Genomic DNA, 17458 nt, shown 5'->3' with positions numbered 1-17458 from the left:
TGGCTACAACCTCCCTTCAGGTAGTTGTAGGCAGCAGTGAGGTCACCCTGAACCTCCTCTTCACCAGGCTGAACACCCTGAGCTCCCTCAGCCTCTCCTCATAGGGTTTGTGTTCCAGGCCTCTCCCCAGCCTCGTTGCCCTTCTCTGGACACGTTCAAGTCTCTCAATGTCCTTCTTAAACTGAGGGGCCCAGAACTGGACACAGTACTCAAGGTGTGGCCTAACCAGTGCTGAGTACAGGGCACAATGACTTCCCTGCTCCTGCTGGCCACACTATTCTTGATGCAGGCCAGGATGCCATTGGCTTTCTTGGCCACCTGAGCACACTGCTGGCTCCTGTTCAGCTGCTGTCCACCAGTCCCCCCAGGTCCCTTTCTGCCTGGCAGCTCTCCAGCCACTCCAACCCCAGCCTGTAGCTCTGCATGGAGTTGTTGTGGCCAAAGTGCAGCACCCAGCACTTGGACTTGTTGAATGCCATCCTGTTGGACTCTGCCAATCTGTCCAGCCAGTCAAGGTCCCCCTGCAGAGCCCTTCTACCCTCTAACAGACCAACACCTGCTCCCACCTTGGTGTTGTCTGCAAATTTACTGATGACTCACTCAATCCCCTCATCCAGATCATCAATAAAGGTATTGAACAGGATGGGGCCCAGCACTGACCCTGGGGGACACCACTAGTGCCTGGCCTCCAGCTGGCAGTGGCACCATTCACCACCACTCTCTGGGCAGCATTCACCACCACTCTCTGGGCAGCATTCACCACCACTCTCTGGGCTCAGCCCTCCAGCCAGTTGCTAACCCAGCACAGAGTGCTCCTGTCCAAGCCACAGGCTGCCAGCTTGGCCAGGAGTTTGCTGTGGGGAATGGTGGCAAAGGCCTTGCTGAAGTCCAGGTAGACTACATCCACAGCCTGCCCCACATCCACCAGGCAGTTATCTGATCATAGAAAGAGATCAGGTTGGTGAGGCAGGACCTGCCCTTCCTAAATCCCTGTTGGCTGGGCCTGATCCCTTGGCATCCTGCAGGTGTGCTGTGATTGCCCCAAGATGATCTGCTCCATAGTTTTTGTGTGAGCGGTAAGCAAATTGCCCTTATTTTCGTCTCTTTTCGTTCACAGAAGTTGCTCTTAAGCAGAACATTTGTTTATGCCTGCATATTCTCTTGCCTGTCCCATGTCCTGGTGTGCCACTCCAGTCAGTCCCCACTAGGCACTCCTTGGGGTGTTCATCCTGGGACTGCTCTTTGCTCTCTACAGCTCCCTGAGAGGAGGCTGGAGCTAGGTGGGGGTTGGGCTCTGCTCCCAAGGAACAAGGGACAGGGCAAGGGGAGATGGCCTCAAACTGCACCAGGGGAGGTTTAGGTTGGCCATGAGGAACAATTTCTTCCTCTTGAGGGTTGTCAAGGCCTGGCCCAGGCAGCCCAGGGCAGTGGTGGAGTCCCCATCCCTGGAGGGGTTTCAGATCCTTGGAACTGTGGTGCTGAGGGGTGGCCAGGCAGTGCTGGGTTAACAGCTGGATTCAGTCATCTTTTAAAGGTCTTTTGCAGCCTCAGTGATTCTGGGATTCCATGATTCTGCTCGACACACAACTGAAATGTTTCCTTGGCCAGTCCCAGCTGAACTCTCACTTTCTCTTCTGACAGCCCAGCAAAGTGTCCTTGAGTCTGTCCCCTTGCTCAGCTGAGCAGACTAGCAGCTGTTGGGCTGTGGACAGTGCTGGGGCAGCTCTCTTGTTAGGAAGAAATTTCTGGACAGTGAGGGTGGGGAGATACTGGAACACGTTGCCCAGGGAGGTTGTGTCTGCCCCCTCCCTGGAGGTGTTCAGGGCCAGGCTGGATGAGGCCTTGAGCCACCTGGGCTGGTGGGAGGTGTCATGGCCCATGGCAGGGGGTTGGAGCTGGATGACCATCAAGGTCCCTCCCAACCCAAACTATTCTGTGGTTCCCTTTCTACTCCAGAGCTGGTGCTCTAAAGTCTGACAGCAGCAAACCTGCAAGCTGCAGCAGCTGAAGGGCAGCAGTGAGTCACCGGTAGCTCCCAGAAGGGCCTGAAGCTGCATGATCCTGCTGATGCTCAGCACTGTCCCCAGCAGGATGCTCAGGTCATCCATCTTCTTGTGACAGACACTTGGAACTTGTCCACAGCAGCCTTGTGTTTTGCTTGTGAAATAACTGCAGATCCATGTTCTGATTTAACAGGACTTGGGTGGATTCTTGGCTTTTAAGAACATTAGCAGTAGTTGTGGTCACCAAAAAGGACCTCTCTGTAAAACTGGCAACAATTGGCTGCTTGTTCCTGTGCCAGGACTCCAAATCCCAGTGGAAATGGAGCTTGTCTTCCAGAGGGACCTCTAATGAGTGCAGTTAATTAATGCTTCCCTGGGTTCATCATCCTCACGGGGTGTTTCATACTGCTCTGGGAAATGACCAAGTGAGGCAAGAAGGTGCACTTGGGCCTCCCTCTGCAGCTTGGCAGGTTGTGGTTTGTTGGGGTCTTCCTGCCCAGTTTTGGTGTACACAGGTCTGAAGGAGTTAGCAGCAGCATTTCTGCTGAAGCTGGTAGGAGCCACAAGTGTCTGGAGCTTGGTCAGTAGCTCTCAGGAGCAGGATGAGGTTTCCTGAGAGATCAAGGGAAGGATCTCAGGTCTGTGCTAAGGACAAAAGATCTTCCCTACTGAAACTCACACCCCAAGGCATTCCTGATCACACTGCAAGGAAATAACTCCTCTGGCTGATCTACAGCCTGATGCTCTTGGGTTTGGTGGGAAAAGAGTATGGATAAAAGATGATCCAAGGGCTGGAGCACCTCTGCCATGAGGACAGGCTGAGGTAGCTGGGGGTGTTCAGCCTGGAGAAGACTCCAGGGGGGCCTTTAAAGCTGCCTGCCAATAGCTGAAGGGATCCTGCAGGAAGGCTGCAGAGAGGCTTTTGCTGAGGGTGTCTGGAGACAGGCCAAGGGGGAATGGTTTGAGCTGAGGCAGAGCAGGGTTAGAGTGGAGCTGAGGAAGAAGACTCTGGCACAGGCTGCCCAGGGAGGCTATGGCTGCCTCCTCCCTGGGGGTGTTGAAGGCCAGGCTGGATGAGGCCTTGATCTGATGAGTCTAGTTGAGAGGTGTCCCTGCCCATGGCAGGGCTTGGAGGAGATGAGCTCTCATGTCTCTTCCAGCCTGAGCCATTCTAGGAGTCCATGAAGCAGAAGTGGTTTGGCCAAGAAACAGTGAGGAGGCTCTCTGCAGCATCCTCAGCTCAGGGCAGTGATGCTGGGTGACAGGAGCAGCACAGATGACAGAGCTTAAAAGGGAGGAATTGCTGCTCAAAATGGGAGAAAAAAAGCAAAAGAGAAGAGATCCCCCTCTGAAGCTAAGAACGAGCTTTGAGAGCCAGCACAGGTGTCAGCCTTGCTCTTTAACATCCAGGGCACAATCCTGAATCCTTTATTCAGGCTCCAAGTGGCCCTTCTCAAGGAGTTTGCCTGGGCAAGGGCTGGACAAGACCTCTGCCAGGTGAGCCCAAGCAGCATCCAGGTCACAGAGCAGTGAGGGAATTCCCTCCCTTGCCAGCAAATGAAGTGCAGACAAAGAGGAACTGCAGCTAATGTTGCTGAGGCCTCGCAGTCCTCCCAGCGTGTCAGGCATGTTCCTAGCTGGGATCTTTTTGTCATTAACTTCATATTGCCATGCAGAAGCTGATGGGGCAATGTCTGAGACTGGTGTACTGGCCAGGATTGAAATGTTGCTGGGATGTGTCAGCTCCTTACTGCTGCTGATTCCTGTGATTATTTCCCCTCTCAGCCCAGGTGTGTGATCATTCAATGTACCTGGGAAGGCCTTGCCCCTTTGCTCTGAGTAATTAACAGCATTGGGTGCTGTGCTGTGCTGTGCTGTGTGTGACCTCACACAGGGTGCTGCTGTCTGGTTCCACAGAAGCACCAGCAGCATCAGCTCCAAGCTGTGGAGCCAGCTGGTGAAGGGGGACTCACCTCTACATGAATGAGGAGAGTTCATGAGATGATTGAAAGTGAGGATCTGGCTGAGTGGTTGAATGTTTGAAGAACAGAGGTGTTCAAGGCCAGGTTGGATGAGGCCTTGAGCAGCCTGGTCTAGTGGGAGGTGTCCCTGCCCATGGCAGGGGGATTGGAACTGGATGGTCTTTAAGGTCCCTTCCAACCCTAACCATTCTGTGAATCTGTGAGTGGGCAGCAGGTGGAAAGCAGAGCTTGGTGTTAGGGAACCAAGAAGCTTGCACAAGGAGGGAGGGAAAAAGCTCTTGGGATAGGAGGAGACTGGAATCATAGAATTACAGAATGCATCTTGTTGGAAGGAATCCCTGAAGGTTGTCTTGTGTGCCCTGTGCCCTTGCAGGGACATCTGTAAGTAGATCAGGTACAGCAGAGCCAGCTCCAAACTTCTCCCACACTTGTGCACCAACTTGCAGCCACTGTTTTACTGCAGACAGGAGAGCAGCTGGTTCTGGGAGGTTTGGCTGGCCATGGATGTGAACCTTAAGGTGGGGCTCATGCAGCTGACCTACAGAGTAATCAGCCCTCTGCTTTGCAGGCCTCTAGAAGCACCTGAAGACTTTGGTCATTCTTTTGAACATAAAGAACCTGTTGAACCTCCATGGACCTGTTGAAGCAGCACAACAATTATCAGAACAATGGAACAGCTGCCCTGTGGGGACAGGCTGAGAGAGTTGGGGTTGTTCAGCCTGGAGAAGAGAAGGCTCCAGGGAGACCTTCTGGTGGACTTTCAGTGCTTCAAGAGGCCAGAAGAAAGCTGGAGACAGACTTTAGGGCAGGGCCTGTTGGGACAGGCCAAGGGAGGATGGTTTGAACTGAAAGAGGGAGATTGGGAGTGGAGAGAAGGGAGAAATGCTTGGCAGTGAGGGTGGGGAGAGCCTGGCCCAGGCTGCCCAGAGAGGTGGGAGCTGCCCCATGGCTGGCAGCAGTGCAGGGCAGGTTGGTTGGGGCTGGGAGCAACCTGCTCTGGCTGCAGCTGTTCCTGCTGAGTGCAGGGGCTGGACTGGATGAGCTTTGAAGGTCCCTTCCAGCCAACCCAGTCCATGATTCCAAAACCTGAGGGCTGTGTGCTTCTTTGGTGCTTGCACACAGAAGGATGCTGCCCTGGGGATCTGGCCCTTCGCTGTTTCCCTCTGCTTGTCAGGAAAGCCATGTGGACTTGAATAGAAGCAGAGGCTGCCAGCATCTCTAGTGTGCCACAGGTGCTGTGAGCTGTGGGTTGTGTTGATGTTCATCAGCTGCTTTTGTTCCAGCAGACAGTGATGACTCCAACATGGAGGCTGAGGAGGAGGAAGACCCAGGCAGTGAGGTGGAGCACAGGCAGGACACAAAGCAGCACGGCGCCACGGGAACTCTGCTGCAAGGTACCACAGCCTCTCCTTGGCTGTTTCATCCAGAAGGGTGGGGGGGGTTCTCTCACTCACCCTCAATGTAAGAACATCTTGGACATTGGCACTGCACAGAACTTGTAAGGGGAAAGCATCTCATGGAGAATCACAGAGTGCTGGAGGCTGGGAGGGACCTCTGGAGACCATGCAGGTCAACCCATGGTGCTGTCAGAGAGGAAATGAAGGATTACTGACTGCAAAAGCACCATGTGGGGGAGGTCCTTCCTTGGAATTGCCTTGCAGATTCTTCTAAGTGCTTTTAAACAAAGCCCTAAGTCATACCACTGAGAGCATCTACTGCCCTTGACAGTCAAAGAATGGGTTGGGTTGGAAGAGACCTTGAACACCATCTGGTTCCAACCCCCTGCCATGGGCAGGGACACCTCCCACCAGCCCAGCTTGCTCAAGGCCTTATCCAGCCTGGCATTCAACACCTCAAGGCAGGAGGCAGCCACAGCCCCCCTGGGCAACCTGTGCCAGTGTCTCTCCACCCTCACTCCAAAGAATTTCTTCCTGCTCTCCACTCTCACTCTCCCCTCTCCCAGCTCAAAGCCATTGTCCTTCATCCTGGCACTCCCAGTCCTTGTCCAAAGTCCCTCCCCAGCTCTCCTGGAGCCCTTCAGGTACTGGAAGGCTGCTCTGAGGTCTCCCTGGAGCCTTCTCTTCTCCAGGCTGAACAACCCAAACTCTCCCAGCCTGTCCCCACACGGGAAGTCCTCCAGCCCTCTGATCATCCTTTGGACCCTCTCCAGCAGCTCCAGGTCCTTCCTGTGCTGGGGGCCCCAGAGCTGGAGGCAGTGCTGCAGGTGGGGTCTGAGCAGAGCAGAGCAGAGGGGCAGAATCCCCTCCCTGTGCTGCTGCTCTCCCTGCTCTGGCTGCAGCTCAGCACACAGCTGGCTCTGGGCTGCCAGTGACCACTGCTGGCTGCTGGGGAGTTTGTCACCAACTGACACCCCCAGGGCCTTCTCCTGCAGGCTGCAGTGTAGCTGTCGACTCTCATTCCAGTAGAGTCTGCTTCGGAAGAAGACCTTCAGCATGTCCATCCTTGAGCTGCACACACACTTGGTTTCAGGTCTTTCTCTCAGGGAGAGATCTCTGGATTCTGCTGCTGTCTATGTGGGGTGGAGCTGCACCCTGGGGCTGCTCCTTCCACCAGAGCCTCACTCTGAAGCAGCTCAGAGAAATGGGAAAAAGAACTGTTCTTAGTCTGTGGTCAAGCAAAATGAAAGCAGAGATTCAGGTTAGCTCTCCTCTTGTTAGCAGTGAGGTATTCTGCCCATCACAAAGCTGCCCTGGGACCCTGTCTGGGTCATTCCTTGTGTCGCTTCTGGAATGTGTCACTTGCAGAGCCTGCAGACATCTGTGTTTTCTGAGTGCAGTTCTGCTCTGCCCTCTTGACTGAGAGCACAGCAAGAAGATGAAGTTCACAGCATGGCTCAGGCTGGAAGGGAGCTCAGAGCTCATCTCCTCCAACCCCCTGCCATGGGCAGGGACGCCTCTCAGCTAGACTCATCTGATCAAGGCCTCATCCAGCCTGGCCTTCAACATCCCCAGGCAGGAGGCAGCCACAGCCTCCCTGGGCAGCCTGTGCCAGAGTCTCACCACCCTCACGTTCAAGAACTTCTTCCTCAGCTCCACTCTAACCCTGCTCTGCCTCAGCTCTGGACCATTCCCCCTTGGCCTGGCTCCAGACCCCCTCAGCAAAAGTCTCTCTGCAGCCTTCCTGCAGGATCCCTTCAGGTCCTGGCAGGCAGCTCTGAGGTCCCTCTGGAGCCTTCTCCTCTACAGATTGAACACCCCCAGCTCCCTCAGCCTGTCCTCATGGCAGAGGTTCTCAAGTCAATATCATTCAGATGTTTCTTACCCTCAGTTCCTCTGCTTTTCTTAAAACTTGGCAGTTGAGAAGTACCAGAACCACTGGTACCCACCAGGGCTTTTCATGTGGCTGTTTGTCAAGGAAAGGTTTGTACACAGCTTTTGGAGCTTTGGAAGTGACAGTGTAAACTGTCATGCTTCAGCTCAGAGAGCATCATAACCTAGCACTGTGGGCACTGGCTGAAGCCAGAGGTAGCTTTTCACAGCAGTTTTAGGAGCACGAAGATTTACAATAAAAGTAGCTTTTGTGTCAAGACGGAGTTTTTGTAGGCAGAGCTTTGTTATCATTAATTGCACTCACTGGAGACTCAGCATTGGTGTGCCAGACTGAAAGTAGGCAGCTCCCATCCTCTGCTGTGCTCTTTAGATTGCTTTCTGTGCCTTTCTGGATCTCTTCTCAGTGTTCAATCAGCTGCTCCTGGTACATAATGGTCCTCTGGCCTTTGCGTTCCATGAGCCTGCTGTTTGCTCACTGCCCAGTTGCCATCCCAGGCTTTCCTTATCTCTCTGGAAGTTGGCAGCCTTCTTTAGCTCTCTGCCCTCTTTTTTGCTTCTCACCTGCTGTGAACTATTGAAGCAGCTCCTGATACTTGAACAGTTCCTGAGATGCCTTTCCTGCAGATCCTGCAGAAGGAGCAAGATTGTGTTCCCCTGCAATGCTGAAGTGCAGTCTGTGCTGGCAGAGCAGGAGGCAGACCTTGTTAGACTCTGCTGGCTCTGCTCTGCTCAGCTTGCTCAGCTCTGCTCAGCTTGCTCAGCCCATCTCAGCAAGGCACCCACTTGCTGTAGCTGTAGCCACACTGTCAGACTGACCACAGCTGCTGGCTTTGGCTCAAAACATCTACACTTTGAGAGAGCTCAGCCTTGGGGTCTCTGCTGCTGCTAGGGTGAGCTCGTTCAGTACTGCCCATTCTTATTTGATAAAGGTTGGAAGGGACCTCTGAAGATCATGGAGTCCAATTCCCCTGCCAAAGCAGGGTCACCTAAAGCAGGTCACAGAGGAATATGTCCAGGAGGGCACTGAAAGTCTCCAGAGAAGAAGACTCCACAACTTCTCTGGGCAGCCTGCTCCAGTGCTCCACCACCCTCAAAGTCAAGAAGTTGCTCCTCATGTTTAGATGGAACTGCCTATGTTCAAGTCTGTGCTCACTGCCTCTTGTCCTGTCACTGGGGACCACTGAGAAGAGTCTGGCCCCAGCCTTCTGACACCCACCCTTAGACATTTGTAAGCATTGGTGAGATTCCCCCCCAGCTTCCTCTTCTTTGGGCTGACCAGCCCCAGCGCTCTCAGCCTCTCTTCATATGAGAGATGTCCCAGGCCTCAGCAGCTCAGTGGCCCTGTGCTGGACTCTCTCCAGTAGTTTTTTGTCCTTCCTGGGCTGGGGTGCCCAGAGCTAGACACAGTACTGCAGGTGAGGCCTCACCAGCACAGAGGGGCAGGAGAATCTCCCTTGACCTGCTGGCCACACTCCTCTTGATGCACTCCAGGATGCCATTGGCACTCTTGGCTGTGAGGGCACACTGCTGGCTCATGGTCATCCTGTTCACCAGGAGTCCCAGGTCTTTTCCCCAGAGCTTCTTGTCCAGAACATAGGACTAGAAGGTTGGGCTGTATCAACACACAGCCAGAGCCTTCCTTCAGGACCTCCAGGGGCTGATCCAGAGTGTGCACTTCCACGAGCAGCAGCTCTGGCCTTGTGTGGTGGGCTGAAATTTCCCTCCCACATTAATCACACCAGACTAGCTCAGCAAATGAAGCTGTATTTACAAGCAAAAACTACAGTCTACAATGGACTGCAAGGAATATGTACAAATACACAGCATTTGCAGTATTTACAGGTAGGTATGATTAACAAAACCAGCACAAAACCCTCGTGGCCAAAGCCAGGAAAGCTGACTCTCTGCCTCCCGCTTCCCTGTCTTCCCCAGGGCCCCCTGGCCAAAGGAAAGAGAGAGAAGAAGCAGAGATTTATGTTAGACTTAGAATTCAAGGTCAGTTTGTTATTTTCTTCAGTGAAGAAAGCAAGAAGAGAAATGCAGAAGCCCCCTGGTAGAGTGCCCAGCAGAACCACCCCAGACAGACTGAACTTTGAGCACTAAGTCTGAAAGGCTATCCCTCCAATGGAATCCTTTAGCATGATCATTAGTTCTCTTTTTTACACCCAACAGTGATTTACTTACATTCTTTTATCACTTTCTGCTCAAAAAAATTTAGAGACATAGCCCTAAAACCATCACACCTTGAGAGCAGGCTCAGCTCTGCACCCGTCCCTCTGTGTAAAAGGGCCTCTGTGGTCCAGGTCCTTCATCAGTGGTGAGCTTCCATGTTTTGACTGCATGCCTCTCATCATCTGAAGTGCTGGAAACACATCCAGACTGAAGGTTAATGTCAGGTACATCGGCTTCTTTTAGAACTGCAGACTGAACATGCTTCGGCCATTTGTCATTACACACACCAAGAACCTGCACACCTTCTCCAGCACTCCAGCAGGGAGTCTGCACTTAAAATGCACTTAACTCAAGCAGCATGACAGGAACATTGCTTCTACTAATTGCTGGCTTTGCCTTGAGTCAGTTGCAGGGATTTCAATCACTGCCTCTCCAAGCTCTGTATTTCCTTACAGAGTGCTGCTTCTGTTCTTTCCCCCTCTACTCTGCCCTGCTGAGGCCACATCTGGAATATTGTGTCCAGCTCTGGACCTCTCAGCTCCAAAAGGACCTCAGGGAACTGCTTGAGAGGGTCCAGCACAGAGGCACAGAGCTGCTGGAACATCTTCCTGTGAAGCCAGGCTGAGGGAGCTGGGACTTGGAGCTGGGAGCAGAGGAGCCTGAGGGTTGCCCTCATTGCTGGGGATAAAGATGTGCAGGGCTGGAGCCAGGCTCTGCTCGGGGATGGCCAAGGACAGCACAAGGGGCACTGGAGCAGAGGAGGTGCCAGGGGAACAGAAGGGAAAACTGTGTCCCTGTGAGGGTGCTGGAGGCCTGGAGCAGGCTGCCCAGAGAGGTTGTGGAGTCTCCTCTGGAGACATTCAAATCCCCCTGGCCATTGTGATCCTGGGCAAGCTGCTGTGGATGCCCCTCCTCTGGCTGGATGATCTCTGGAGGTCCCTTCCAGCCCCCACCAGTCTGTGATTGTGTGATCCTGAGCCATGTTTACTCTCAGCCTAAGGAGAAAGGGTCCACTGTGGCAGTTGCTGTAGCTGCTGTGATTCAGTTTCACATCTCCAGTTTCCAGATCCTTAGTGTGGCAGGAGAAGACCTCCTCCCTCTGTCTGCACTGGCTGGGCAGACTGGGTTTGCTATTACAGAGGCATGGTTCCCAGGGAGACAGAATCTCTCTTAGTAGGCCACTGAGAAAAATCAGTACACCCTCATGAGTGCTTTCATCAGATTTTCCTCCTGGTTTTATTCTTTTAGCCAGTTAGAAGATTTGCAGTATGGGATTTGGTCTCCCATGGGGCAGAAAAGTGTTAGTGGGGGGGACAGGTTTGCTATCTCCGTGGGACAGAGAGAAAACCAAAGCCTTACTCACCATCTACAGAGAGGAACAGGCAGGAGGAGGTAAAGGAGGAAGCTATGGAGCTTGTATCTCATAGAATCATAGAGTGGCCCAGGTTGGAAGGGACCTGAACACCACGAAGAGTTAATGGGGCTATGGAGCTAAGAGAGCAGTCTTCAGCCTGCCCGTGGAATCATTTTGGTTGGAAGAAGCCTTTCAGCTCCTTCAGTCCAACCCTTCTCTAATTCTGCTAAGTCTGGGGCTGAGCCATGGCCCTCACCACCACATCTCTGTGGCTTTGAAACACCTCCAGGGATGGTGCTTCAGCCACCTCCCTGGGCAGCCTGGGCCATGCCAGGAGAACCCTTCCAGTGAAGAATTTTCTTCTCATGTCCAACCTAAACGTCCCGTGGTGCAGCTTGAGGCCATCTTGCCTTGTCCTGTCACTTGTTGCTAGGGAGAAGAAACCGATCCCCAGCTGGCTCCAACCTCCTGGCTCTTCCTGTGGAGAGCAGTTGCTCTCAGTAGCTCTCTGAGGTCCATCTGCCTCCAGCACTGGCTGAACTCAAATCCTGAAGAGTGCAGGAACTTCCCTCAGGCTCCCTCCAGCTCTTGAACTGTCCCAACGCTCTGGAGGATTTCCTGAGCTGAGTGTGGTTTCCTCAGTTCTGGTGTAACCCTCAGTAGATGTTTGGGGTTTTTTTTCTAAGAACCTCTCTGGTTTCCCCTTGAACCTCCAGCAGAGTGCTGGGTGCTCCCCACAGTGCTGGAAGCTGTGTTGTGTTTACCTGTGCAGAACCATCTTCCCAAGCTCATGAAAGGCTTTTTGGAATCATAGAATCACAGAATGGGTTGGGTTGGAAGGGACTTCCAAAGGGCATCTTGTCCAATCCCCCTGCACTCAGCAGGGACATCCTCCCCTAGATCAGGTTGCTCAGAGCCCTCTCCAGCCTCACCTTGAATATATATGTCCAAGGATGGAGCCTCAACCACCTCCCTGGGCAACCTGTTGCAGTGTTCCAGCAGCCTCCTGGTGCAGAACTTGTTCCTTGCATCCAATCCAAATCTGCTCTGCTCTCATTTCAAACCATTGCTTCTGGTCCTATCCCTGCAGGCCTTTGGGAACAGTTCTTCTGCAGCCTTCTTGCAGCCATTTCAGGTACTGGCAGGTTGTTATTACTGACAGGTTATTAGGTGACCCCAGAGCTGTTTCCTCTCTATGACGAACACTGCCAGCTCCCTCAGCCTGTCCCCATAGCAGAGCTGTTCCAACCCCCTGATCATTTTCATGGCCCTCCTCTGGACCTGCTCCACCAAGTCCATGTCCTCCAAGTTGAGGATCTCTCTGCTCTTCCCAGTGGTGGCAGTGGCTGGTGGGGCAGCAGTGGCAGCCTGCACAGGCTGTGCTCACAGCAGGGTGGGCAGTGGAAATGCTGCTGAGTGGAGCAGAAATGAGCCATTTTGCATAACTATGCCTGCCTGGGGGCAATCACCCTCTGCTCCACACTGCCAGGACCTTCCAGCCCCTGGAGAGCAATCACCTGAGTGCTTCAGCTCTAATGTTGGTGTTCATGACCCTTTTGTCCTGTTCAGATCACAGAGGCTGCTTCAGCAAGGTGACAGAAATAGCTTCAGCCCCGTTTGCTCTCTGTTGCAAGAGGACAGTGTTATAAACTGGGATGGTTTTCATCAATCAATCAATCCAGGGTCAAACAGGGAGAGAGCAGCTCTCCTGCAGCCTCTTCCCTTCACAGAGCTGCCCCAGAGGCTCAGTGTGGCAGCATGGAGCATGCTTGCTGCTAAGGGGCTGTGGGAAAGTGCACAGAGCAGGAGCAAACATGTCTGTGGGTGCAGTGGAGCAGGACAAAGAGGGATTCTTGTGAACCTCGTGGTGCTCCCCAGGGCTGAGTGATTCTCTTTGCTCTTGCAGGAAGAGCTGCTGCAAGGGTCGTGGGAACAATGCAAGGTGGAGACACAGAGGAGGATGTAAGTAACCATCTGGTGTGTCTGGAGAGCTCCCCTGACAGTGCTTTAGAAGGGCAGCCTCAGCTAGAGCAACACCTTCTCACCTGCTGAATCTTCATGCCCCACACCTGCTTCTCCCTTCCTCTCCTCCAGCTGGCTGCTCTCTCTGCACAGACACGTTCCTGGTGTGTTTTGCTCCTGCAGTCCAGGTGCAGGAGCCTGACCAGCAGCACATGGGCTGCAGGAGTGCCGTGGTATTGAGTTCTTGGGAAGAGGAGACCAGGAGCTGGATTCAGGGATCTAAATCCTTGACATTGCTCTAAGAACAATCCCCTAGGAGCCCTCTGAGTGACCTGCACTGGCAGCATCACTCCTTCAGTCCTCCAGATGATGGGGCAGGGATGAGAGCTGAGCTGTGCCCCTCGGGTTGTCCCCCTGCAGATAAAGCTGTCCCACAGCTCCTGCTTTTTGGATCTGATGGGCAGGGAGTGGCTGAACCCAGGTTTGGCCAGCAGATGCATGTTCTGATTGTTGTGCTCAGCCTGTAGCGTAGGTGGGCAACTTTTCTGTGCCTCCAGACACTCCTGAGTGGCTACTTCTGTACTTGGAAGCTGAAGGCAGCTGCTGTGATGTGGTCTGCATCTATACAATAACCTTTTCCCACCATACCAAAATGATGCTGGCATCCAAGCTGCCAGGCAGGAGCTGTGGGGCTGTCCTGTTCCCCAGCACCTCCTGGGGTGTTGTTCTGGGGAGTGGTCACTGGCCTGGGCTAGGAGGCAGCAGAATCACAGAGTGCTTTAGGCTGGAAAAGACCTTTAAGGTCATCAGGCCCAACCATGAAGCCAGCACTGCCAAGGTAGCACTGCACTTGCCAGGGAAGGACCGTCTCCCTTCCTTCTGCCCACCCTTGCCTTTCTCTGGAGAGGAGCTTGCAGGCCATGCTCTGCTGTTTGCTTCTGCCAGGCTGGATGTGGTTAAGACTCTTCGTGGCCTTCTGGGGAATGATTTCTGCTGCTGGCATTCAGACCCATTTCTGGGGCCCCCAAGGCCCCCGAGAAAGACAGGGCAAAGGAGGAACTTTCCTTGGTTGATGAGGATTGGGTTAGAGAACAGTTAAGTCATCTGGACATCCATAAATCCATGGGTCCTGATGGGAAGCACCCAAGGGTGCTGAGGGAGCTGGCAGAGGTCACTGCCAGACCACTCTCCATCATCTTTGGTAAGTCATGGCAGACAGGAGAGGTGCCTGGGCACTGGAGGAGGGCACATGTCACTCTCTGCTTCAAACAGGGCAAGAAGGAGGACCCAGGTTATTCTAGACCAGTCAGCATCATCTCCATCCCTGGAAGGCTGACGGAGCAACTTATCCTTGGTGCTGTCCTTAGGCACATCAAGGACGAGAATGTCATTAGGAGCAGTCAACATGGTTTTACCAAGGGGAAGTCTGACCAACGTGATAGCCTTTGGTGAGGGCATAACCAGGTGGATAGATGATGGCAGAGCAGTGGCTGTGGTTTATCTTGATTTCAGTAAGGTATTTGACACTGTCTGCCACAGCATCTCTGCAGCTGAACTGAGGCAGTGTGGTCTGGATGATCTGGGAGTGAGGTGGATGGGAACTGGTTGAGGGGAAGAAGTCAGAGAGCTGTGGTCAATGGGATGGAGTCTAGTTGGAGGCCTGTGTCTAGTGGAGTCCCTCAGGGGTCAGCACCGGGACCAGAGCTGTTCAATATATTCATCAATGACTTGGATGAGAGCACAGAGGGCACTGGCAGCAAGTTTGCTGATGGCACAAATGTGGGAGGAGTGGCTGACACAGGAGGGTTGTGCTGCCATTCAGTGAGGCTTGGACTGGCTGAGAACTTGGCAGGGAGAAATTTAATGAAGTTCAACAAGGGCAAGGGGAGAGTCTTGCACCTGGGAAAGAGCAACCTCATGGAGCAGTATAGGTTGGGGACTGAGCTGCTGGAGAGCAGTGAAGGGGAAAAGGACCTGGAGGTCCTGGTGGATGGGAGGTTGACCAAGAGCCAGCAATGTGCTCTGGTGGCAAAGAAGTCCAAGGGCATCCTGGGTTGTATTAGAAGGGGTATGATCAGTAGGTTGAGAGAGGTTCTCCTGCCCCTCTACTCTGCCCTGGTGAGGCCACATCTGGAATATATTGTGTCCAGTTCTGGGCCCCTCAGTTCAAGAAGGACCTTAGGGAACTGCTTGAAAGAGTCCAGTGCAGAGCCACAAAGATGCTGCAGGCAGTGGAACATCTTCCTTATGAGGAGAGCCTGAGGGAGCTGAGGGCTCTGTAGCCTGGAGAGGAGCCTGAGAGGTGACCTCATTGCTGTTGATAAAGATGTGCAGGGTGAGTGCCCAGAGGCTGGAGCCAGGCTCTGCTGGGTGATGCCCAAAGCCAGCACAAGGGGCAGTGGTGGAAGCTGAGCCATAGGAAGTTCCGTGAAAACAGGAGGAAGAATTATTTCACTGTGAGGGTGACAGAACCTTGGAACAGGCTGCTCAGGGTGGCTGGGGAGTCTCCCTCTCTGGAGATATTCAAGACCCATCTGGGTGTGTTCCTTGGTGACCTGCCCTGGGTGACCCTGCTCTGGCTAGGGGCGTTGGACTGCATGATCTCTCAAGGTCCCTTCCAGCCCCTGACATTCTGTGATTCTGTGTGGGTAGGATCAGGAGTGCCAGAGCTGTAGGTGAAGGTGCTGTGACCTTAGGCACAGTGCTCCCTGACTGTCCTTGACCATGTCTCTGCCAGCTTTGGATATTCAGCCTCTGCAATTTCTCTTCCCTTTGGACTTTGCCTATTCCCAGTTTTCTCCCGTGTCTCTCTGTTGGCCCCAGCACATCCAAGTGTGGAAAACCAACACCTCCAGCCTCTTATTGCCCTCAGCTGCTGCTGCTTTGATTGTCTCCTGCCTCTGACTCCTTAATACAGCACCTCAGTAGGCACCAGGGCTGAGAGGCTTGCTTAGAAACCCTTGCAGGCACCTTTGTGTCTGAGACCAGGGGAGAAAACCAGTGAGGCTGAACACCACAAAGAGTTAATGGGGCTGTGGGAGCTGCAAGGAGAGCAGGCTTCAGCCTGCCCATGGAATCAGTTCCTCCAGCCCAACCATTCTCCAACTCTGCCAAGGCTGGGGCTAAGCCATGGCCCTCACCACCACATCTCTGTGGCTTTGAAACACCTCCAGGGACAGGGCTTCCGCCACCTCCCTGGGCAGCCTGTGCCCAGGCTCTGCCGCTTGCTGGTGTGGTACATGATGCCTGAGCTGCACATGGCTTTGCTGCCACCTCACCTGCTCCCGTTCTGGTTACTTTCTGGATTCTTTTATATTCTTGTACTTTTTTCCCCTGCTCTGCCCCTCCTGCTCTCTCGCTCTCCAAGGGGAGACCTGCCCCAGCATGGCCAGGCGCGTGCAGGATCATCACCAAGGCACAGGTGGGTTTCGTTCCTGCGTCCATTTTCTCCCACTGTGTCTTGATTCTTTGGCCTCACAGTAGCTATCAGCAGAAGGTTAAACACTCTGCAAGGTTTTTAGCAGCACAGATTCAGCCAAAGTCAGGGAACTGTCTCTGTCAGCCCTGTGAAGTGCAGGAGCAAGTTTGCAGTGAATCGAGTTGGAGCAGCTGCTGCCTAGCAAAGTGGGGAGCTGCTGGTGAGAGCCCTGAGCCTCTCCCCAAGGCAGCTGAGCTCTGAACTCCCACTCCTGTGGAAGGCCACAGCACAGCAGCCTGGGCTGCAACCAAACCTCTTGCAGAAGCTGCTGCTGCTCCCCAGTGCAAGTTCAAAGGGGGATCTACCAGCTCAAAGTAGCAGCCTTCCCCACAGCCCCTGGATGTGCAATTGCCCGGGGGCAGGGGGCAAAGCAGCTTGTCATCAGGCAGCTGTGCCAGGCTCTATTCCAGGGGTGGCAAACCCTTGCCATCTGAGAACTGAGCTGGAGATGAACTTTTGCTTCCCTGCAGGAGGACTCGAGAGACAGTGAGATTGATCTGGATGAAGACGATGATGATGAGGAGGATTTAGAAGATGACAGCATGGAAATGTCCCCAAGTAAATCCAGTCATCGAGCAAGGAAGCCAGAGCCCCTAGGGGAAAGTGACAGTGACTTCTGACACTGCAGCAGCAGCAGAGCCAGGAGGCATTAGGAAATCCAAACTTTGGAGAGCCTGCAGGCCAGGAGCTAATATCCTGCCGTTTGGAAAGTGCTTGTCAGCAGGAATTCAGGAGCTGGGAAATAATGCTCATTAAACTTGAAATAAACTCGGATTGCTAAGCTGGTCACTCCCAGAGCAGGAGGAGTTTATCCCTCAGGAGAAGCACAGGAATGTGGTGTGGTTGTGTCCAGAACTGCACCAGAACTGGCCCTTACCTGCCAAAAATCACCCCTGTGAGCACCTGAACACTGTGTGCTTTGTTGCTCTGCTGCTCAGTACATCCTGACGGGGGTTTGGCTGAATGGAAGAGGATGAAAAGCTGCTCTGGGAGCACATTAAGCGGAAATCTGCTTATCCTGAACATATACTTCAGTGGATCAGGGGGCTTGCCTCCACAAAGAGCAGCACCAGTTGCGCTGAGGCACAAATCCAGGATGGGTGAGGAGTGGCTCTAGAACAACCTGCAGGAGAAGGCCTTTGGGGTGTCAGTTGGTGACAAACTCCCCAGCAGCCAGTAATGGTCACTGGCAGCCCAGAGCCAGCTGTGTGCTGAGC

The 17458-nt window shown here is 53.6% G+C and overlaps 1 protein-coding gene across 1 annotated transcript in view; it reads left to right on the top strand.

Annotated features, from left to right (window-relative positions):
- Window positions 1-16861, top strand: part of CLUAP1 (clusterin associated protein 1) — a 75117-nt gene extending 58256 nt beyond the window's left edge. Inside the window, exons 10-12 of the mRNA XM_054391133.1 lie at window positions 5276-5379; window positions 12708-12763; window positions 16712-16861. Coding sequence (XP_054247108.1) covers window positions 5276-5379; window positions 12708-12763; window positions 16712-16861 — 310 coding nt within the window. The remainder of the gene's footprint in view (window positions 1-5275; window positions 5380-12707; window positions 12764-16711) is intronic.
- Window positions 16862-17458: the final 597 nt, after the last annotated feature.

The sequence above is a fragment of the Indicator indicator genome, chromosome 22 (genome assembly GCF_027791375.1).
Source record: "Indicator indicator isolate 239-I01 chromosome 22, UM_Iind_1.1, whole genome shotgun sequence".
Lineage (NCBI taxonomy): Eukaryota > Metazoa > Chordata > Aves > Piciformes > Indicatoridae > Indicator > Indicator indicator.
This window is presented reverse-complemented; position numbering and strand designations above follow the sequence as displayed.